Source organism: Lemur catta, chromosome 23, assembly GCF_020740605.2.
Source record: "Lemur catta isolate mLemCat1 chromosome 23, mLemCat1.pri, whole genome shotgun sequence".
NCBI classification, from domain to species: Eukaryota; Metazoa; Chordata; class Mammalia; order Primates; family Lemuridae; genus Lemur; species Lemur catta.
The window spans coordinates 21,589,247-21,612,924 of NC_059150.1; the positions used below are offsets into that span (position 1 = coordinate 21,589,247).

General features: G+C 35.5%; 2 protein-coding genes across 5 annotated transcripts in view; one reads left to right on the forward strand and one right to left on the reverse strand.

Annotated features, from left to right (window-relative positions):
* The window catches only part of TPR (translocated promoter region, nuclear basket protein), a 60,804-nt gene extending 41,068 nt beyond the window's left edge, over nt 1-19,736 (reverse strand). The window contains exons 1-13 of one of the 2 annotated variants that reach the window (XM_045536176.1): nt 19,543-19,736; nt 18,885-19,193; nt 17,389-17,493; nt 15,412-15,485; nt 11,162-11,258; nt 5,336-5,439; nt 4,817-4,981; nt 4,283-4,375; nt 3,792-3,872; nt 3,626-3,713; nt 2,745-2,885; nt 2,244-2,335; nt 1,778-1,975 (exon numbers count right to left, since the gene is read on the reverse strand). In XM_045536176.1, the coding sequence (XP_045392132.1) occupies nt 1,778-1,975; nt 2,244-2,335; nt 2,745-2,885; nt 3,626-3,713; nt 3,792-3,872; nt 4,283-4,375; nt 4,817-4,981; nt 5,336-5,439; nt 11,162-11,258; nt 15,412-15,485; nt 17,389-17,493; nt 18,885-19,193; nt 19,543-19,612 (1,617 nt within the window). In that variant the 5' untranslated portion in view covers nt 19,613-19,736. The remainder of the gene's footprint in view (nt 1-1,777; nt 1,976-2,243; nt 2,336-2,744; nt 2,886-3,625; nt 3,714-3,791; nt 3,873-4,282; nt 4,376-4,816; nt 4,982-5,335; nt 5,440-11,161; nt 11,259-15,411; nt 15,486-17,388; nt 17,494-18,884; nt 19,194-19,542) is intronic. The other variant, XM_045536177.1, reaches the window with a different exon arrangement.
* Nucleotides 19,496-23,678, forward strand: part of ODR4 (odr-4 GPCR localization factor homolog) — a 34,761-nt gene continuing 30,578 nt past the window's right edge. The window contains exon 1 of one of the 3 annotated variants that reach the window (XM_045536181.1): nt 19,496-19,956. The gene's annotated coding sequence lies outside the window, so the exon portion shown is untranslated. The remainder of the gene's footprint in view (nt 19,957-23,678) is intronic. The other 2 variants (XM_045536182.1, XM_045536180.1) reach the window with 2 other exon arrangements.

Consider the following 23,678-nt stretch of genomic DNA (forward strand, 5'->3'; position numbering starts at 1 on the left):
AATCATTATTAGACTTGTCATCTGGAGATAAATGTCAAAAGTAAAATATATTGAGTAAGATGAAAAAAGTACTTGATTTATTTAAAAAAATGCATCAGTAAGTAATTCTAAAGTAGCAGCAGCCAATGCACAAAGCTGTTAAAAAAAAACAGATACAGGATATGAGGTTTTACAAAGTTTTCCATCAAAATTATCAATAGGGGTTTAGGGGCACGGTTTTAGGAGATAGCTACAGTCACAGAAATCTTACAGCTTTGAAATCTTATGTTTTATCTCAAATGCATGCAAATTTTGATTCTTAATGTGTTATTTTCATATAGTAATATTTTAAATACTATTTAAATTAAAGATAATTTACATTTATCCTGGTGTTTCAAGTATCTCTGAACACACTGTTCTAAAGGTATACATACATCAATTTCAATAGGAACAGATAAATGAAAAAAGTGGGTAAATGTTCATGAAAGATCACAGTGATAAAAATCTACTGAGTTCAAAACAAGATTAATTAAGATGACAAAGAAGGAAGCAATTTGGTCATAAAATTATTAGAATCTTACAGATGAGCATTATTGAATCTATACTAGAAGATACGTGATATGTTAGGGACAGAAAAATGTAGCTATAAAAAGGAAACAAATTATCTTCAAATTCTTTAGCAGCTATAAAGTTTTTAAAAAATTTTTACTACTGTTATTGTACATTCATGAAGAAGGAACAAACAGGATTTTTCCATAATAAACAGCTGCTGTTATCTACTAAGTCCCTCTACCTCTCTTCAGACAAAAAGAAGCTCCAGGCAAATTCCTTACTTTCAGCAGACAGAAACTCAAGAAGATCTAACTGGACTGAAGGGACCTCTTTCCAATCTACACTGTTGGGGTAGGGATGTGGGTGTCAAAAAAAGTTAATTATTTCCAGTCAGGGAAAGACTGCTAGACTTCATCTGATTAAAAAGATCATTGGCTATAATATAGTATCTGAACTTAAGCTGACTTCTAAATTGTAATAGCAGCAGAGATTTAATTCAGAATTAGGGCTACAATTTATTGATATTCTCCAAAAAATAAATGGAAAAAGAAATTTATCAGCTTAGAATGGTAGATATAAATTCATTTAGCTAAATTTCCTCAATAAAAGTGATTCAATAATCTTGAAGATTTCCCTCAGTAATATTAATAGTTGTATCCTAAAAGAAAAATAGATTATAAACACTCTTTTTTTAATCATTATCTATTAAAAAGTAGTCTTCAGACATAAAGAATATTTATGAATTTCCTTGACAGTTTTAATATGCAAAGGAACAGTAACAAAATAATGTATAGAAGTTATGCCAAATTGTGAAATGGCATAAAAAAGGAGTTCTTACCTATGGTCAAACAATATTATCATTTCTAGGCAGGATATCACAACTATCTGACAAAAATAATGATTATGCTAAATTTAGAAGAGTTCTATTATAAAGAGAGATTATTTTAATTTAAAGAGTGGTCCGAGGAGATTTGGCTGTTATTCTCTACTAGAGAATCCTAAGGAAGACATACCAAATGCCTTTAAAAAACATAAAAGTCTCTCATAATTTTAGCTAAGTAAAGGTAGAACATTTTGTAATCAGAGGTGTTTAATAATGTGATGAGAAGTTTTAAAATGTATAATTGCCATATTACTGAAAATCGTATTTAGATTTTTTGATTCAAACACTTTAAGAAAACACTGCCTAGTAAATGATTTCTCACTTGTATTGTTCCCACAACCGTTACTTAGGAATGGAACCAACCTTCATAGCTTGTTCAAGCTTAACAGATAAACTTGCCACAGCTTTCTGTGCACGTTCATACTCCTCACGCTGGCGTTTCAAAATCGGTGCTTTGGCTTCAACTTCTTTCACTATTTCATCTAGATACTTATTAATTCTTTTGTTCTCTAGTTTCTCCAAAAGCAACTGATCCTGAGTTTCCACATAAGCATTATACAGCTGAAAGCAGAAGAAGGGCCATTTCAAATCTAACCATAATAATGGAAGCATGTGGTCTAGTTTCATAACAAACATTCTTTAGCACTTACACAAAATGGAAATGTTAACTTATATGTTAACGTAGAACTAGGAACTAAAGAAAGCCTTTCCCAGGATGATCCATGAATCATACGATGATGTTGAGAATAATTTTGGCGGAGAATTTCAGAAATATCTGAACACCTTTGTTGAAGGAAAATAATTTTACAAGATTTAATACTGCTCTTACCTCAGTTAATTTCATGCCAGGTTTCACTATCTTAGCTACAGCTGCTGCAGTGGGAGACATGGCCGCAAGCTCTTCTTCAGACAATATGGCTCCTGTGCCAACACATACAAATCTAGTATGTTTTGACAATATTTCAAACTAAAAGGCACTCGTAATTTTTCAAGATAACTAAAATATAAGTGACATGTACTGTACATTATGTATTCCTATGAAGATTTAAAAAACAGGACATAAAAATCATGTAACATAACCCAATTCTAAAAATCATGCAATAACCTGGGAATTTACAAACAATTATGTGTGATCAAATGGCACTTGTATCTGATGACTCAATAAAGATAAGGATAGAGTGTTAACTTTAAAAATAAATTTCAATAATATAACTTGATGGAGTTTCCTACATCACACCAAGACAAAGAAATTCTATTAGTGAAATTAAATGACTTTTATGTAGGGAAGTTCTAGTATTTCAAGCCATTAATCAGCATCTATTAGCCGTACCTTTACGTTTTGTAGCAGAAAGCAGGTCATTTGCATTCTCCAATTCCTTCTCCAATTTCCCTATTTTATCAAGCATTTCTTTTTCCATTTGATCTTTAGATTCCTCCACTTCTAAAAGATGTTCTTGTATTGCTTTGTTGGCTAACAACATTTTTAAAGACAGAATACCCAAACATATCATTAAAATCTTGCAGTTTATAATATGTAACAGAACAGTCATTTTCTCTTCAGCAGACAACATTAAACTCTACAGAGGCTGCACTTGACAGTTATGTACTAAAAGTTCTTGCTCTACTTATACTTCTTGAAATGTTCTAGCCTAGTGAGTCTGTTTCTCCTTTTGGTATCTCTTATCTATAGGGAAAATAAGAAACTCAAATGATAAAATCTTAAATGGTTCTAGGTATAACCTTTCTTTCAAATTTTGATCTTTTGTCTGAAATGTAGGAAATGATTGGAAAAGACTATATATTACATTTGAAAAAGCAAGAATTTAAGGAAATATGAATAAGAGATTTTATAATATACTATTGATAACTTAAAAAGGGAAATCTTATTTATGGAACAAAAGAGTACCCAAACGTACTTACTTATCAGAGCAAATATTTCAAAAACGGAAGAAAATTTTCTCATTAGAAATCAGGAAATTATACAGTTATCAGATCAAAAAACAGAAAACTGCTATCTATATTTTCAAACATACTATCTGCTTAAAATATAACTCTGAATTTCATAATCCAAAGATCTTTTTTCTATGCCAAATTTTGTCCCTGATTAATTTAAGTCTAACTTCAAAATCCAACAATATATACAAAGGTAAAGAAAAAAAGTACTTTCCATCTAAAAACAAAAATAATTTTCCCATAATTAAAAACACTTACCTTCTCCAGCTTCTTTCAAAAGTTTATGTAGTTCATCTACTGCCCGGGTTAGTTCATTGCTCTTTGCCTCTGAGTCATCAGCAGCACTCTAAAAGTTAATCTTAAAAAGTTAACTAATAGTCAATAGAGCAAATTAAAGTACCAACACGTATGGTGGGTTATTTACCTTATAGAGGTTAGAGAGTTTTATGTGAGCATTTAATTCATTGTGGAATTTCTCTTCCATACTGGCCTGTTGTTCCTTGGCCTGAAAAAAATAACCCAACTATAGCAGTCTAGTTTGAACTAAATTTAGAATGCTTTTTAAATGCTGAGATTAAAAAAATCCATTTTTATAAAGTAAGTGATAAAGACTAAAACACTAAAATTAAAAGCAGTTTTCATGACAAAAATGAATTACTTTAGGGATAAAATATTACTGATATTTTTAACTTAAAGTAGAAAAAATGATATTAAAATTAACCCATGCTCATTTTTTAGACAGTATATTAGATATAGCATTTAATTGCTATTACTGTTTTAGCCAGGCTATACAATAGAGAATTCCTGTTTTCTGGTGCCAAAGAGATTACAAGATAACATCATTTTGTAAAATAACAGCTTCTTAAATGCCTTACTATTTTTATAAAAGAAACATTTTCAATTGGTCATCTATACCTCTTTTAATTTAGTCAACAGATCCTCCACATGCTTTTGAAGATGTTCATTTGATGTTTTTAAGCCATTCATCTGTTCTTCCAGTCTAGTCACCTAGAAACAAAACGCATAGTGGGGATGGGGGGTAGGATGCCATACGAACTGAAATTACTTTGATATGAGGTTTATGCTGCCAAGGAAAAGCAAAATAATCCCCCCACTGGCAAAACCAATTTAAAAATATGCATATTTAAGAAAATGAATAATAATAGTTCATAGAATGACATGCTTGAATTTAGCTCACAAAATCTTAGGAAAGATACATCATAAGACAGTAGAGAGTATAAAGATTCAACAAAGAATATCGTAAATTGTTTATTTAAATGTAATTGGTTGATTCCCTAGGCAAAATGTTAATAAGTTATGTCTTCCACATTTGACTCTTAATCTTACAATACAACTAATTAGGTACAACACTGAATACATATTTAATAAACTGACACACAAATATAAGTTATACTCAGCATAAAGAAAGATATAATTTGACTAATTTACCTCCTCCTTTTTGTTTTCAAGATTACATTTAAGCTCTAGAATCTCATTTCCTTTTTCTCTTCCAAGAGCTAGAAGTTCATCAGTTTTGGTTTTCAACTCTGTATTCAGCCATGTATTCTGACTATGTAGCAATTCCTTTTCTTGCTCTAAGCGTTTTTCTCGATACTAAAGAAATCCAAGAAAATAACACTGACAGTTAAAGACGGTTGTTCAAAAGACTTTTTTGTAGCTAAGGGACATATGCAGAATTTTATTTCAAAACACAAATAAATATTAATATTTGCACGGTTTCTTAGCTAATGAAAAAAATCAAAGAAGAACTACAACAAAACTTAAATTCCAAATAAGCAAAATAGTTCAATAAAAACAGCCCCAATGCTGAATTCCCTGACATTAAAAACAAAACAAAAACCCAGCTTTTAATTATTTTATGGACAACTTGCCTATATTTAAAATTTAACTTAGGTGAGTTTTAAACAAAAATTGTACTTTATAAATTAGGAATTACTTGTTACTTGCCTTAACAGAAACATCAGAAGCTTGAAGTTCATCCAGTTTTAACTGAAGTTCACCCTTTGTTGCATTGCTTTCTTTAAGTTTTTCATTTAGACGTTTAACATCCTCTAGAGAGGTCAAAATAGAATTTGAAAATAATCACTAACACTCACAGGAACCAGACATCAAAAATATTATCTCTGAGAACATAAACCTTTAATATAATACAGTTGACCCTTGAACAACATGGGTTTGAACTATGTGGGTCCACATATACTTGCATTTTTTTCAATAAATATATTGGAAAATTTTTTGAGATTTGTGACTATTTGAAAAAACTTGCAAACGAACCATGTAGCCTAGAAATATAGAAAAAATTAAGAAAAAGGGAAGTCATGCGTGCATAAAATATATGTAGGCACTAGTTTATTTTTATCATTTACTACCAAAAAATATAATACAAATCTATTATAAAACGTTAAGATTTATCAAAACTTATGCACACACTTACAGACAAAACACAGCACCATTGATAGTTAAGAGAAATGTAAACAAATGTAAAAGTGCAGTCTTAAATCATAACTGCATAAAATTAACTGTAGTATGCACTATACTACTTTAATAATTTTGTAGGGATCTCTTGTTGCAGTGAACTCAAGTGTTGAAATTATCTGATTAAAATGCCCTGTGATGCTAATCATCTCCAGCAAATTGCAAATGGCAGTAAAAAGTAATCTCTCGCGGTTCTCATGTATTTTTCATCGTGTTAAGTGCAATACTGTAAACCTTGAGTAACACCACTGAACCCATACGAAGTGCCACTAATGATGCAGGAAATGCTCCCAAGAAGCAGAGAAAAGTCATAACATCACAAGAAAAAGCTAAATTGCTTGATATGTACCTTAGATTAATTAAGGTCTGCAGCTGTGACTGCCTGCCCTTTCAAGACAAATGAAATGGTGAAAGCACCATTGGAAAAAAAGAAAAAGATATCTGTGAAGCCATCGCTACAGCTACATCAGCAGGCACAAAAATCTTGCACTTTTTGTGAAATACCTTACCTAGTATTGAAAATGCATCTTTTATGTGGATGCATAATTGCTGTAAGAAAGGCGTAACTATATGATCTGAGAGAAAGCAAAGTCATTATATGACAACTTAAAGGAAAAGTAAGGTGAAGAATCTAAAGGTGGAGAATTTAATGTCAGCAAGGGGTGGTGAGGTAATTTTAGAAAGAGGTTTAGCTTAAAAAATGTCAAGATAACAGAAGAGGCTTCTACCAACTAAGACACAGCAGAGGAGTTCCCAGACACCATTAAGAAAATCACTGAGAAACGATACCTGCCTGAATAGGTTTTTCATGCAGATGAAAGTGACCTACTCTGGGGGTGGAGGGGGAAGCCACAAAGCACATTTATTAGCAAGGAAGAGAAGCATGCACCAGGATCTAAGACAGCAAGGAACAGGCCAACTTCACTGTTTCATGCAAATGCCATTGGGTTTATGATCAGGACTACCTTTACCTATAAAGCCAGTAACACTTGAACTTTGAAAGGAAAAGATAAACACCAGATGCCTGTTTTCTGGCTGTACAACAAGAAGGCCTAGAAAACAAGAACCCTTCTTCTAGACTGGTTCCATTGATGCTTTGTCCCTGAAGTCAGGAAGCACCTCGTCAGTAGGGATTGCCTTTTAACATTCTTTTGGTATTGGACAATGTCCTTCTCTGGCCACCCAGAACCGCCTGAGTTCAACACTGAAGGTATCAAAGTGGTCTGCTTGCCCCAAACACAACGTCTCTAACTCACCCTTATCATAGGGTACCTTAAGGAACCATAAGGCTCATCACACATGGTACTTTGGGAAAGGATTGGAACACTATGGAAGAGAAGCCCATGGAGAGAACATCATGAACATCTGCAAGGATTACACCATTCAAGATGACACTGTTGTTAATACAAAAAACAATAAGAATCATCAAGGATGAAAGAATAAATTCCTGCTGGAGAACAGTGTGTCCAAATGTATTAACACATGGCTTCACAGGATTTATGACAGAGCCAATCAAGGATATCATGGAAATTGTGGATATGGCAAAAAAAGTGGGTGGTGAAGGGTTTTAAGATATGGATTGTGGAGAAACTGAAGAGCTAACAGACACCACAGCAGAGAAATTAACAGAAGACGACTGACTGGGGAGAGTACTTCCAAACCAGTGCCAGATAATGACGAAGCAGCACTGTCAGAAAACAAACTGACATTACACAATCTGGCAGAAGGGTTCTGATTACTCAAGATTGCTTTTTGTTTTCTTTTTTTTTTTTAATTTCAAAATATTAAGGAGGTACAAATGTTTTACGTGGATCACTTTTGTAATGCTTGGGTTGTGGCTAAAGGTATGCCTGTCACCCAAATAGTGTTCACAGTACCTATTAAGTAGGTTTTTGCCCCTCCCTATTTCTCCCCTCCCCCCAGTTGATTTCCACTGAGTTTTACTTCCCTCTATGCACACGTGTGCTCATAGGTTAGTTCCAATTTAATAGTGAGTGCATGTGGTGTTTGTTTTTCCATTCTTCAGACACTTCATTTATGAGAATGGTCTCCAGTTCCCTGAAGATTGTTGCAAAAGGTATTAATTCACCTTTTTATGGCCAAGTAGTACTCCATAGTATACATATACCACATTTTATTAATCCACTCATGAATTGAGGGGCCCTTGGGTTGATTCCACATCTTTGCAATTGTGAACTGTGCTGCAATAAACATTTGAGTGCAGGTGACTTTTTGATGAAAAGTCTTTTTTTTCTTTGGGTAAATACACAATAGTAGGATTGCTGGACAGAATGGTAGGTCTACTTTTAGTTCTTTGAGGAATCTCCATACTATTTTCCATAGACGTTTTATTAATTTGCAGTCCCACCAATAGTGTGTAAGTGTTCCTTTCTCTCTACATCCACACCAGCATCTATTGTTTTTGGACTTTTTGATAAATACTATTCTAACTGGAGTAAGGTGATATCTCAATGTGGTTTTAATTTGCATTTCCCTGATGATTAGTGATGTTGAACATTTTTTTCATGTTTATTGGCCATTTGCCTTTCTTCTTTTGAAAAGCTTCTGTTCATGTCATTAGCCTACTGTTTACAGGGCTGTTTGTTTTTTTATTGCTGATTTGCTTGAGTTCTTTGTAGATTCTGGTTACTAGCTCTTTATTGGATTTGTAGCTTCTTCTCCCATTCTGTAGGTTGTCTGTTTGCTCTTTTGATTGTTTCCTTAGCTGTGCAGAAGCCTTTTAGTTTAATCAAATCCCATTTATTAATTTTTTGTTGTTGCATGATTTCCACTGGGGTCTTTTTCATAAATTCTTTGCCTAGGCCAATATCTAGAGGAGTTTTATCTACATTTTCCTCTGTAATTCTTATGGTTTCATTCCTTAGATCTAACTCTTTTATCCATCTTGAATTAATTTTTATAAGTGGTGAGAGGTAGGGGACCTGTTTCGTTCTTCTGCATGTGGCTATCCAATTTTCCCAGCACCATTATTGAATAGGGCTTCTTTTCCCCAGTGTATGTTGTTGTCTGCTTTGTCAAAGGTCAATTGGTTATAGGTAGGTGGTTTTATATCTGGGTTCTCTGTTTCGTTCCACTGGTCTATGTCTCTTTTCTTACACCAGTAACATGCTGTTTTGGTTACTATAGCAGGGTAATATAGTTTGAAGTCTGGTAACTCAAGACTGCTTTTCACTTCTTTTATGACATGGACCTTTCTACAACATGGGCACTGAACCTAAAGCAAATGGTGGAAGGATTGGTACTGCATGTCAACATTTTTTAGAGAATGAAAAAGCAAAAAAATCAGAAATTACCATATAATTCTATAAGGTTATACCAAGTATGGCTGCCTCTCTTGCCTCTCCTTACACCTCCTCCACATCTGCCTCTGCCACCCCGAGACAGCAAGACCAACCCGTCCTCCTCCTCCTCAGACTACTCACTGTGAAACTGACGAAGAGGAAGACCTTTATGATGACCCATCTCCACTTAATGAACAGTAAATACATTCTCTTCCTTATGATTTTCTTAATAACATTTTCTCTTTTCTAGCTTACTTTTTTGTAACAATACAGTACATAATAGATATCACATGCAAAATATGTGTTAAGCAACTGTTTATGTTATCAGTAAAGGTTCTGGTCAACAGCCAGCTATTAGCAGTCATTTTTGGGGGGAGCCAAGTTATACATGGATTTTTGACTGCATGGTGAGGATGGGGTCAGTGCCCCTAACCCCTGCATTGTTCAAAGGCCAACTGTAGTTCTCCGTTCCTGTTTTAACTTGCTTTTGCCATACTTAATTACACATATAATTTTAACAAATAAATTATAAAGAATTGAAATCTGTGCCTCCAATCAAACACATGAATTACCCGGGTTTCTTTATTTTAAACACAGTATCTTAAGCTAGATATCCAACATTAATCTTAATGTTCTTAATATACACCCAAAGATCTATTAAAATTTTATAAACAACCATTTGTTAAGTTAAAAAGCAATGATAATAAAAACCTTCTCTTCAAAGTTTAGTTAGAATATTGAGTTAGAATATACATGTTCTATATATATTTTTTTTTAATTTCTTTTTTTGAAGACAGGGTCTCTCTGTTGCCAACTCCCAGGCTCAGGTGATCCTCCTGCCTCAGCCTCCTACATTAGTAGCTGGGACTATAGGAGCATGACACCACGCCCAGCTAATTACTTTTATTTTCTTTTTACAGAGATGGGGTCTCGCTAAACTGTTGTACAGGCTGGTCTCAAACTTCTAGGCTCAAGTGATCCTCCTGCCTTGGCCTCCCAAAGTGCTGAGATTACAGGCATGAGCTAGTGTGCCTAGCTCTTTTGTTTTTTATATCTCATAAACATCCAGGTTTTTATGAAAATAATTCTTTTCATTTTAATTATTGCTAGCTAATCAACATAATCAACAAACACTTTTTTTTGTTGGTTTTTTTTTTGTTGTTTTTTTTTTTGAGACAGAGTCTCGCTCTGTTGCCCGGGCTAGAGTGCCATGGCGTCAGCCTAGCTCACAGCAACCTCCAACTCCTGGGCTCAAGTGATCCTCCAGCCTCAGCCTCCCGAGTAACTGGGACTATAGGCATGCGCCACCATGCCTGGCTAACAAATACTTTGAAGTAACTCTTTTCTGAGACTGGAAAAGTATACTTACCTAATTGAATATTATTGTACAGCAACATAAATATCTGAAAATTCTCTCCTTTGTTTTATAGAAATAAAAATTTTCAAAAACCATTAAAAAAAGTACCAAAGGGAACTTCATACCGTTAACTACTTCAGAGTCAAGTTCACCTGAATACATCAGCTGTGCTATGTACTATATTCTATCTTTATATATTTTATATTACTGCCTCCTAAACTCCCTTCAGCCTGTTTTAAATACAGGTTCTTCTTCCAGCTTCTTATATTGCATGGTTACAGATAACAAGTATGTCTGTATAACATGAAGAACAGTAATTCAGCCTTTACAGTGAACATTTCAACTGCTAACAATTTGTTATTATGAATACCACTGGAGTAAAAACCTTTGCATGCAAAACTTGGTCCAAATTATTACTTCTTTGACATGTTTTTCATCTGGGCACTTTCTAGACACTTCTTTAAACACTTGATAATGCTTTAAAGATAAATAAGGGAAAGAATAGGATATCACACTGAACTCTATACTGAGCCACACCAAAGAAACAGCAGCAGCAAAAACAGATTGGGGATTAATTCCTAGCACTATTCAAAGAAAAAATGAAAGAAAGGAGTTAAAAGCTAAAGCACTTGTTCATACCTGTTAAATATTCAAGTTCTTGAGACAGTCTCTCATTGGTTCTAATTAAGTCTCTTTTCTCAGCTTCTAATTCTTCCTTTGTTCTTGTAAATTGGCTCTGTCACATAAAGAATAAATTTAAATTAAGAAAATCAAGTTGAACAATATAGGAAATTGAACACAGAATTGTCACTGTAGTTAATAGTTAACGTCAGGTGCAGTTTAAATGTGATTTCTTTCTCTTATAATTTATACATCCAAAAGTTTAAAACTACTCAACGTTTCTATTCATACTTTGGATTTTTAAAACATTTTTGCTAGGCTCATAACAATTTTTCCCAAGTCCCTTTGTACCACATGGAAGTGTCCTAATTGCTTAAACAAGCCTTTATAGGACATTTAATGTACTTCTAATTTTTTGCCTTCAAAATATAGTCTGAGGAATATCATGGCATTTGTACACCTTAGTTCAAATTACTTCTTAAGAAAGATCCCTAGAAATGAAATTACTTGAAATAATATTTATTTTGTCAAACTGCTTTGCAGTAAGACAGTTTATGTGCTTTTCTTTGAATTGTAAGTACTAACTGCAAGCCACCCATGACAGAAATGGTTATTCAAATACAGTGAGAAAGAGAGAGAGATCAATGCTAACATGGGGGTGTGTGAAAAATAATTACCTTATTGTTGTTTTATCTGCATTTTTCTGATTACAAGTAGAGAAACATTTCATACTGCCATTGGCCATTTATATAGCTTCCTCTTTGATTTTTTTAAAAAAACTTCCTTTGCCCTTATCTCCCTGGAATGATTTCCTTAAAATTTGAAAGTAGTCATGTATTAGGGACATAAACACTATCATATTTTTACTGAAAAAATACTTCTTAATTGTTTATTGGCATTTTAATGTAGAGATTTTCATATATCTACTAGATTGAGTCTATCACTCTTTCCCATTATAAGTTCTTATACTGTTTTTATGCTTAGAAATTTTTTTAAATATATTTTACTGTATATATTGAAGGTTTATGACATCATGTTACAGGATACATATAGAAAGATGGTAACTATAGTAAAGCAAATTAACATATGTATCACCTCACAGTTATTTTTTTTAGAACAAGAGCAGCTAAAATTTACTTAACAAAAATCCCTAATACAATTTTTTTAACTACAGTCCTCATGTTGTACATCTCCGGATTTGTTCATCCTATGTACTTGTTACTTTGTATCCTTTGACTCACATCCCTCAATTCCTCCCTGTCAACCACTGTTCTATTCTCTTTGTATATTTGACCTTTTTGTACATTCCAGATATAAGTGAGATCATGCAATATTTCTCTGTGTCTGGCTTGTTTCACTTAGTATAATGTTCTCCAGGTCTTGCTATGTTATAGCACCTAGCAGGATCTCCTTTTTTAAGGCTGAATAATATCCAATTGTTTTATGTATATACATACACACACATATATATACATATTATATATATATGCATATATATACATATTTTATATATATGCATATATATATATACACACACACTCCCCCTCATTTTCTTTGTCCATTCATCTATCAACAGATACTTAGGCTGTTTTCTTATCTTGGCTATTGTGAAGAATGATGCAAGGAACATGGGAGTGCAAGCATCTTGATGAGGTGTTGATTTCATTTCCTTTGGGTATATATCTAGAAGAGGGATGGCTTGGTCACATGGTAGTTTTAATTTTTTTTAGGACCCTCCATACTGTTTTCCATAATGGCTGCACCAATTTACATTCCCACCAACAGTGTACAAGGGTTTTCTCTTCTCCACACCCTTATCAACATTTATCGATTAATAGCCATCCTAATAGGGTGTGAGGTGTTACCTCATTGTGGCTTTAATTTGCACTTCCCTGATGATTAGTGATGCTGAGCTCCTTTTCATATACCTCTTAGCTATATTTATATCTTGTTTGGAGATATGCCTGTTCAGGTCCTTTGCCCATTTTCTAATAGGGCTGTTTTTCTGCTATTGAGTTCTACATGTTTCTTTATATATTTTGAATATTAATCTCCTCTTAAATATGTGATTTGCAAATCTTCTCCCATTCTTAGGTTGACTTTTCATTTTGTTGATTGTCTCATTTGCTGTGTAGAAGGTTTTTAGTTTGATGTAGTCCCATTTATTTACTTTTACAGCTTGAGTTGTTGGTGTGATATCTAAAATAATCATTATCAAGGCCAACGTCCAGGACTTCTTCCCCTTATGGTTTCATATCTTACACTTAACTCTTTTTTTCATTTTGGGTTGATTTTTGTGTACGAAGTAAATAATATAAAGGTTCAATTTCATTCCTTTGTGTGTGGAAATATAGTCTCCTAACATGATTTATTGAAGAGACGATCCTTTCCCTGTCCTCTTGGTGCCCTTGTTAAAATTAGTTTACTGTATACGTTTGGAGTTATTTCTGGGCTCTAGTCCATTGGACTGTATTTTTATTTTTATGTCAGTACCATACTGTCTTGATTACTGTTGTTTTATAATTTTAAATCAGGAAGTATGATACCTCTAACTTTTTCTTTGTCAGTGTTGCTTTGGTTATTCAGGGTTTTTGTTGATTCCATAGGAATTTTAGAATTGTTTTTTTTTTCTATTTCTGTGAAGAATCCTAATGAAATTTTAATAGGATTGTTTTAGATGGTATGAACATTTTAACAGTATTAATTCCTCTGATCCATCAACATGGGATACCTTTCCATTTATTTGCATCTTCAATTTGTTTCATCAATGTTTTACAGTTTTCAGTGTACCAATCTTTCATTTCCTTGGTTAAATTTATTCCTAAGTATTTCATTTTTTTACTGCTGTTGTAAACAAGATTATTTTCTTGATTTCTTTTTCAGAGAGGTCATTATTTCTGTATAGAAATGCTTCTGATTTTTGAATGAATTTGTATCCTGCAAATGTACTGAATTCATTTACTCTAACAGTCCTTTTTGTGGAATCTTTGGGTTTTCTACATATAGGATCTTGTCATCTGTAGCTAGAGAAATAAAATAATTTTATTTCTTCCTTTCCAATTTGGATGCCTTTTATTTTTTTTCTTTTCTGACTGCTCTTGCTAGTACTTCCAGTACCATACTGAATAGAAGTGTTGACAGTGGGCTTTCCTGCCTTATACTGGATCTTAGTGGAAAAGCTTTCAGCTTCTTTTTTCATATGGCTAATAAATTCTATTACTTTTAAGTTGCTTCACAGTTTTTTTTTCTTCAAAATTTTATGTGAATGTTGTTTTCCTAGGCTGTACATTCACAGCTTTTACCAGATTTATAAAGATTTTGTGACAGCTCCTCTCCTCAAAAGGTTAATATCCTCTGTATTGGTTTTTACTTCTAGACTGTTTTCTATTCTCTATGTTGATTCTTGTATCAGCATTGCAATATTTTAATAACCATAGATTTATAAAAACATTTTAATATGTAACTATGCAGGTACTTTTATGTTCATACTTCTTATTCAGAATTATCCAAGCCATAACATTTTTTTTCCCCTCAATCACCTTTAGACCTACATTAACAAGTTTCAATCTATCTCACTTGGAGATAACCAACATATATTAATTATAGAAAACCTTCCCATCCTGAGAGATGCTGTATCTCCATCTATAAAGGTGTATTCATACAGTTTTCAGTAAAGAATTTGAGTTTTCTTGATATAGGTACTTTACATTTTTGTAGTTATTTCCAGGTATATTATGGGGCTTTTTTGCTCCTATTCAGATTCTGGGAGTAGAATATTTTTTCTTTCTTTTAGAGATCTGAAGAAATTATCTTTTAACCCCCAAATCAAATTAAAATTTTACAAAAGCACTGGCAAGCATCTAAAGTTCTACCTGGTTAAAGAATCACTGGGTATGACTTGATTTACAAAATGGTCAGCAGTCCTTATGATCACGTTCAATTTTTTATTGTTATCATTGTCCCAAGGAAATGATTACCAATATGGATTTGCTCAAATCCCCAAGTGCATCACAATACTTGGAATAATGTCTTAACTATAGTAAGCATTCACTAGATAGTTTCTACTGAGTAAAAGGAATATCCAATCAATAAAACATAAAACAATCTAATTAAGGAATTTATGTATACATGTTTTTGTTGGTAGCTTCTCCTAATAGGGTATCTGCTTCATCCTCCCATTGACAAATAACTGATAAACACAATCAGAATAGAAAATATCCTCAAGCATCATGTTTACAATTAGCTTTATTTACGGGAGTAACTTTTACCTGAATGGCAATATTGCGATCTTGAGCAATTTCAAGTTCTTTGTTTTTCTCAGTTAGTGCCTTCAGCTGACTGCCTGGATAAAATGAATTTTTTGAACACATACATGTTAGCTTAAAACTTGCAATGATTGTTTTTATTCAACTGTCACCCTTATACATTTTAAGAACAACGGAAACTGAAGCCCGGAAAGACTGAATTGTACATCACATTCCAAAGTTATGAAGACATTCCAAATTTACTGTATTCCAGACCAAAATTTCAAATATGCTGTCCTGTCTCCAAAATCAAGTATAAGAATTCAAGCCAACATTTATAGGAAAAAGTATGTACAATTTCCTTATTTTTCAACGATACCTTCTAAATCAACATGTATCATAAAAAAGAGTGGATTGTATTTAGAAATAAGAAAAGTCAATTAAAAACACAGGATTAAGAGAGAAAATAACATTTAAACTATATAAAATGTACATGTAACAAATCACAGTAACAGATATTTGCAATTCCACTTGTTTATCACTCTAAACAGAGCCTTTAACATGGAGGAAATAGGTATGCTTGATATTCAATTATCAATCCCTCAATCTCCACTCAAAATGGGCTATCTTGCTTTATACGTAGTTTCTCTTCTGAACACATGCAGATAAATAGAAAGAACATATGTTTTGAGACTTTATTCCACTAAAATGCATGTATCTTATGTGCTGGCAATTTAATGAGCAAATACATTATAACCAATTCCAATCTTCTATTTAAGAGGATCATTAAAAGAAAATAATACCTGCTAAATTAGTCTAGATCTTCTATTTTGTTTTAATGTGATTTACTGCTTTCCACATTTACATATCTACAATAATATATTTAAAATAATAAACATTAATTGTATACCCCAGGAAGGTATTTCATGTTTGTCTAGGGTTACCCTTATCTTCTCCCTCTCCCAGATTTCATGAAAGTAGTTGTATCACAGCCATTTTTCTGAAATTCCTCAGCACCACTGAACAGATCTTTTTATTATGCCAAGGGAAAACTATGTAAATAATGAACCAGATCTAACTATTTATGCTCCATCACACATGTATACATACCATCATTCATATACGTTGTGTTTTAAAAATGGCGGTGTCAAAAGTAGCTGAAAAAAGTTATAAACCAAATAGCTGATGGGCATGGACACAGTAAGAGAGAAAGTTGAAACTTTTAATCATTCCTTTGATTGTGAGCTTCCTGTGTTCCTTCTCCATCAATCAAATTAAAATCGAGCTATATTTAACATCAATGAATTATGCCCTTAGTCTATAAGATCTTTACTGATGTTAGCTTTCTTTATTCACAAGCAAAGCACAAGACGCATCATTCTCCTAAGAAATGTCAGGACCTTTAACTAAGATCTTTTGTAGCATCTAAGATTTAACGATATAGAAAATCTAAGATGGAAATTAGTTATCCACCTTTCTCAGGAATTAGGCCTTAAAGAGGAAATATCCTGAGAGTCATAGATACTTATAAAATTTAAAACAGAATAAAGAGAATTAACATATAAATGAAATCAATAGGCTTTAATTCTTTACCATAAAAATAATTAAGTCACTCTCTTTAAATTACTTCTTCAGTAGCATAATGTTTTAGTCTCTTCAAAAGGCTTTCAAAAATATCATTTGATACGCAAAGCTGTGTAAGCAGATGGACATGCAGATCTAACCATTTTATAAACAATCAGATATGTTATGATTTACATATGGCAAAACTTCTTTTAATAGCAAGTCAGAATTAGAACCCATGCCTCCTGACCATTAAGCCATGTGTTCTTATCAAGTCTACCATGGAGTGAAAAATTCAAAATATTACCATAAACAAAAACAATGATGCTTAATCAGTATTTTCATATGTAGTAACTAAATACTACCAAAGCATACAAAGGAGTGTCTGAAAATCTCAATACTCTAAGAATGCTTATAAACAGGTGATTAAATACTTACTGAGCTTCTCTAGCTCAAGTCGTAAGCTTTGGCATTCTCGGGTTTCATTCACAAGTCTCTCCTGACTGTGGGACAGTCTCTTCTCTATCTCAAAGTACTGTTGTTCTACAAAAGCAAAAAAATAATAATAATACAAATAAACTAAAACACATATGTATACACATTGTCAATACTTCTATTTATTTCTAATAACTATGATTTTAAAATTTCAGGTATAGTATTGGAATTGCACTCTCAATAAGAAGAATGTGAGTAAAGATAATTAGGTTGAACACTTCCAAATGACTAACATGACAAAAGAAAATAGGTCTAAAAGAAGTTTTACAAATGAATTTTTTCAAGGCAGGCAACATGTCTTATTTATCTTAGTACTTACCTTAGACATCAGTAGATGGCTTATCATTAAGCAGACTAAAAATAAGTATTAAATGGAGAAAAAAACTGTTTAGATTAAAAACTGCTTTGCTTTAAAAGGCTTGTTTTAAAGTAGCCAAAATAAAATCTGAAAGCATAAAATTACTAAATTTATGTAGAAGCGCGTAAACTTCCCAAGGGTAGGGATTAAGTCTGTCTTGTTCAGCACAGCATCAGGCACACAGAAGACACTCAATATTTATTATGTAAATTAATGAGTAGAATGCAGTGTTCTATATTTAGCTGTGGAATTCACAGAACTAATTTTCACGATCAATTCTGCTTGACAATTACACTTTTTTGAAGTGACAATTTGTTTCCAAGGCAACTTAGCAAAAAAAACAGTTATCAATTCCCCCAAACAAATGGTAAACCAAAACACAAGAGGAAGTTTGTCTTTTGCTAATGGTAATTACTACAGTCTTAATCTTTTTCCAAGGATGTTCAAGCCACTATTATTGATAACTTTCTTATTTGACGGTCTACTTTAGCTAATTATAAGCAGATCTTAATATATTTGCTATCAAATTCCAAGTTTTAGAGAAAAATCGATATATCAAACCTATTTACTGCACATTCACTGGGTTTCCAGTGCTGTCTTACGTACCTAATGTTCATTTTTGTCACTATCTAGTTCATTACGGGATCACAGGCTGACAAACTATAAACAAATGCACAAAGGGGTCAATTAGGCAAAGGCCTATGAATGCCGGTGACAAGCAAACAGGGTGGAAATCACTATCATTTAGGGTGCAACTGTGCATGCAGATAAGGTACTCCAGGCTTAGAGAGCAAGGGGTCGCAGACTTTCGCATGTCCGGTGTAACAAGACCCAAACAAAGTTAAGCGTCCCTATATGAGACCGCCCCAATTACAAACAAAACCGAAACAAACGTGGATTCTAACTTTTTGTAAAAAGGCTTCCCCTTATCAAACTGCGGGGAGCGGAAAGGAGAAGGCCTGGGGTGCCAGGAGTCCAGGAAGTGGCGCCACACCGAGCGCGAGCTTGCAAAGGGGGAAGCCTCTGCAGACAGCCACGGAGCGAAGCCCCAAACCAAGGGCGGGAAGACCGCCTCACTTACCGCTCTCCACCTTAAATTTCTCGTGCCGCCCCTTCAGGCCATCGATCTCGGATTGCTGATCAGCAAGGAACTTTTCAAGTTTGTTCTGGACGGACTTGGGCAGCTTATTGAGCTCGGTGCGCTCCAGGACTTGCTGCAGCACCGCCGCCATGTCGGCCGGGCCGGGGCCCACGGTGGCAGCGGCCGACGGGGTGGAAGCCGCGAAGACAGGCGAAGACCAGGGGGCCCCAGACGCCTGGGCCGCCGCCTCGGCCGCCTCGCCGGGAGGCTCGCGCGCGCCGGCCCGCCGGAGACTCCCGCGGCGGCACCCTGGGAAAGCGAGTCCCGCCTGAGCCGCGCCGCCGCCGCCGCCGCCCGCGCCACCCGCGCAGCCGCCGGAGCTGCGCAACCTGGGAATCCGAGTCCCGAGCCGGCCTGACCCCGCCGCGCGCCCCGACTTCCGGCTGCCCGCCCCACCCACCCGGGCCTCGCAGGGCTCTGGGAGACGTAGTGTCGTCTCTCGCCCTGCCGTAAACCCAAGCCCCACCGCCCGCGGCGCCTCCTCCCTTCTCCCCGCCCCCGGCTCTCCTCGCTCAGCCGCGCGACGGCCGTCCGCGCGGTGGCGCCACACACCTCCTCGTCAACCCACGTCCCACCTTGAGGAGCGGGGCGTCCTTACCGTCGAAGCCCCGCGATGCCATGGGTCGTCCTCTTTGGCGGCTTCTGGACACTGAGCCGCTAGAGGGCATCGGTCCCGGCAGGGCCGGACGGCGGGCCCTGGGCTACCGCCACGCTCTCAATGGCGCCCGGAAGGGGGCGGGGTGGCGACCGCAGTCGCTTTGGCTGTGGCTCTGCGGAGAAGGGAGGGCGGGCAGGTTGCGTCATCAGTCTGCGCCACCCGACTCCCGAGACCGTGTGTTGGAGCGGGAAGTGAGGTGTGGGAAGCCGGTCGCTTTCTGATGAAGTCATTGGCTGTGGCCTGGGGACCGGAGGGCGATCTAGCTCCTGGAGGCTGGCGCTTGCACCGTGACCCTCCGTCGCCAGAGGACACTTTGACGGATTTTTCTGCCACGAGTGCACATTCCGAAAGCAGGTGAGACAGGCTAAGGATGTGACACGTGTATATGTGCATTCTGTGACTCAGAGCTCCCTTTTCAAGGGAGAAAGAAAGGGACAGAGTGCAGGAAACACACGGACTGTCACTCTGGTCCACACCTTTGACGGACTTACCCCTGTGAAACGGCCTTTTGGGCGTGGGGGAGGGAGGATGCCGAGTGATTTAACAGGAATTTAAGTAGCCCGGTTAATTTTTTAGGAAGAGGGTTAAGAGAAACCAGGCGTTTGAGTGTAGCCTATGCTTTAATGTTTCGTTGCAGAAAGTGTTTCCTAACATCGTGTTGATGTTTTTAGACTTGAAAACCGTTGTAACTAAAGTTTTTAAACACATTCTTAAAAGCCACTTCCCACCCTGCCACCGTTACAGAACTACTTGTTTCCAGATCGTAAGTCTGTAATTTCTAAGCTCAATTTGTCATTGCTTCATGTTTGGTTACTTTTCTGAAAGAGTTTATTGTAAATAAAGCATTCCTAATGTCGTCCTTTTTGCAGTTCCCACAGTCGGGGGCCTTCTGTGAATTGGTGATTTAGTTCTCACGTGAAATTTATTCTTTTTTTCTCTAGTTCGTACTTTTGAGTCTGTTGTTCTGAAGCCATCTGAGAAATATAAGCGGAAGCATCTTATGATATTTTGTGATAACGAAAGTAAATCAGTAAGGAGCTTAAGGTTGATTTTTTTCCTCAAAAATATTTTATAAATAAGCACTGTAAGGTTGCTGGAATGTGAAGTACTGTGCTATGTCCTAGGCCCACAGTATTATCATACTGTTGATCTATCATTTGCGAAGTGCAGATATTCTGTGTTTAGAGTCACAGAATCCTAAAATTAGATAGGTTTTCAGATCTGTGAGGTTCCAAATTCTTTAGTTAGTAGATTAGAAAACCAGAGTCCAGGGAGGTTGAGTTGTCTTAGGTCACAGTTGATTGACCACAAAAACTTTAGCTGATGCACAACATTTTGGGAAAATTATAACTGTGTAAGGCAAGATACAGTTGTCCCTTGGTGTCAGTGGGGGGTTGGTTCCAGGATCTCCCATGGATACCAAAATCTGTGGATGCTCAAGTCCCTTATATAAAATGGTGTAGTATTTGCATATAACCTACAGTTATGCTCCTGTACCCTTTAAATCATCTCTATGTATACCTGATAGAATGTAAGTACTATGTAAATAGTTGTTATACTGTATTATTTAGGGAATAATGACATGAAAAAAAGTCTATACATATGCAGTACAGATGCAACCATCATTTTTTTTCTGAAAAGTTTGAGTCCAGGGTTGGTTGAATCCACAGATACAGAGAGCTGACTGTATACATTTTTAGTAGTGCCTTTTGTAAAATATGGTTGACTACATTTAAAAATTTTGAAAGAGCTCTAAAGAAAAATTTATCTGACATTCATCCAGCTTTCATAATCAAATAGATTTTCATCTCCCTATTGCATCCAATTTCTTACATATTAATATGGCTGGTAGGTGATACTGGGAGAAATAAGGTTAGAAGGTGAAATATAACTTTGGAGTTGCTTGTTATTTCTTGCAGGAATTAAGAATTATGAGGGCAGAAGGAAAAGGAATAGAGTAACATGATAAAGTAAATACATAGAAATGCATAACTTAAGGCTATGGTCCCCATCCCTGGGCGGAGGACTGAAACGGTCACTGGCCTGTTAGGAATGGGCCACACAGCCGGAGGTGAGCAGTGGGCTAGCTGGTGAAGCTTCATCTGTATTTCCAGCCAAAGTTTCATCTGTGTTTAACAGCTGTTCCCCATCGCTTGCGTCACTGAGCTCTGCCTCCCATCAGATAAGCAGCAGCATTAGATTCTCATAGAAACTCAAACCCTACTGTAAACTGCATGTGAGGGGCCCAGGTTGCGTGCTCATTATAAGTATCTAATGCTTGATGATCTGAGGTGGAGCTGAGGCAATGAAGCTACTGTTTGGGGAGCAGCTGCAAATACAGATTATCATTAGCAGAGAGGTTTGACTGCACAGAGACCATAATAAATCAATTGCTTGCAGACTCATATCAAAACCCTATCAGTGAGTGGCAAGTGACAATGTAATAATAATAGAAATGAAGTGCACACTCAATGTAATGAACTTGAATCATTCTGAAACTATCTCCCCTGCCCCTGTCCATGGAAAAATTGCCTCTCCCTGGTGCCAAAAAGGTTGGGGAGCACTACCTTAAGGCATTACTAAAAGTTGACAGCCCTTAACTAGAGGCATCAATGATTTGCACAGGGAGTTCTAGACTTAGTCTTTAAAAAATGGTATTCAGAAAAGTATTCACTTTTCATTGTTGTCAGAAAAGAGGCATGAAGAAATTAATGCATTTTGAGACAAAACTGAACAGGCTTTTTGAAACAGAAACAAAATAGCATCCAATAGGTCATTTCAAACTTGAACACGTTTTCTGAGCTTTAATTTTAGAGTAATGCAAAGCCACTTTGTGACTGGAGTTGAGTTTACTGGTGTCAGATATACCATACCAGCATATCTGTAGCCTTAACTCTGTGGTATTGAATAAGATTCAAATTTTTTACAGAACGCAGATGACTGTTATTAAATATCTCTTAAGTTGCAGTATTCAAAATGCTGCCACTATGGTCCCACAGTCTCTGTTTATATCTATCTTATAGGCTTTTTGAATATCATCTCTGTACATTTTCATCTTCTGCATTAAATGTGAGCTCTTTGATCATTCATTATTGACTCTTTTATTCAGTATTTTTGGTTTTAAGCTACAGAAACTCAAATCATAGGAGCATAAGCCAGTAGGAGGAATGAATATACTGGTTTCCATCCACAAACTGGAGACAGAGCAGAATAGAAACTATCCTTAGTAATGATTTAATTGAGGGACTGGTCATAATTCCTCAGTATGAATGTAGCATTAAAGAACATGGATTTTAGAGCCAGCCTGTCTAAGTTTAAATCTCATCTTTGCCACTTACCAGCTCTGTCACTTGGGCAAGTTATTTAATTAATCTTTCTCATTTCCTTTCCTTCATCTATAAAATGAAGATTACAGTAATAGTACCTACCTCATAGTGTTTTTGTTACTATTAAATGTTACATGTAAAGTACTTAGCATAATGTTTTGTACAGAATAGAAGCTATAGAAATGTTGTAATTGCATTGTTATTTATCTGTTTACATAACTCTCACTGTATTATGTGTTATTCAAGGGAAAGATCAGGTGTTACTCATCTTTGTGTTATCCCACCTGGCACAATTTCTAGCAAATAGTAGTTCTTCAGTATATGCTTATTGAGTCAATGAATTTGATTCTTCTCCCTCTCAGTGGACTATTCAGAGATCCATCTTTTCTATTTTAGAAATGAGAACACTGAAGCTTAGCAATAGATTATCAAAGAAAATGCAACTAAGGAGATCTAAAATAGGAAATCAGGTGTGTTGACAACTTCAAGTTTAGTGTCCTTTTCCTTATACCAGATACGAGAAATAGATTTGATCTCTTTTGTCAGCTGTGGTTGATTGGTAGTTGTTTCCTAAAGCACTGTGTTGAAAAGAATTCTATATTTGAACTTTGCAAGAAAGAATACTGTATTTAATAAGCAATCACTGCAAGGCATGGGGTAGTATCAGGATAGTACCACTTCTCTCACTATCCTACCCCCATGATAAAAACATTGTAAATTATATTTAACCTAAAAATGCTATATCTTTTT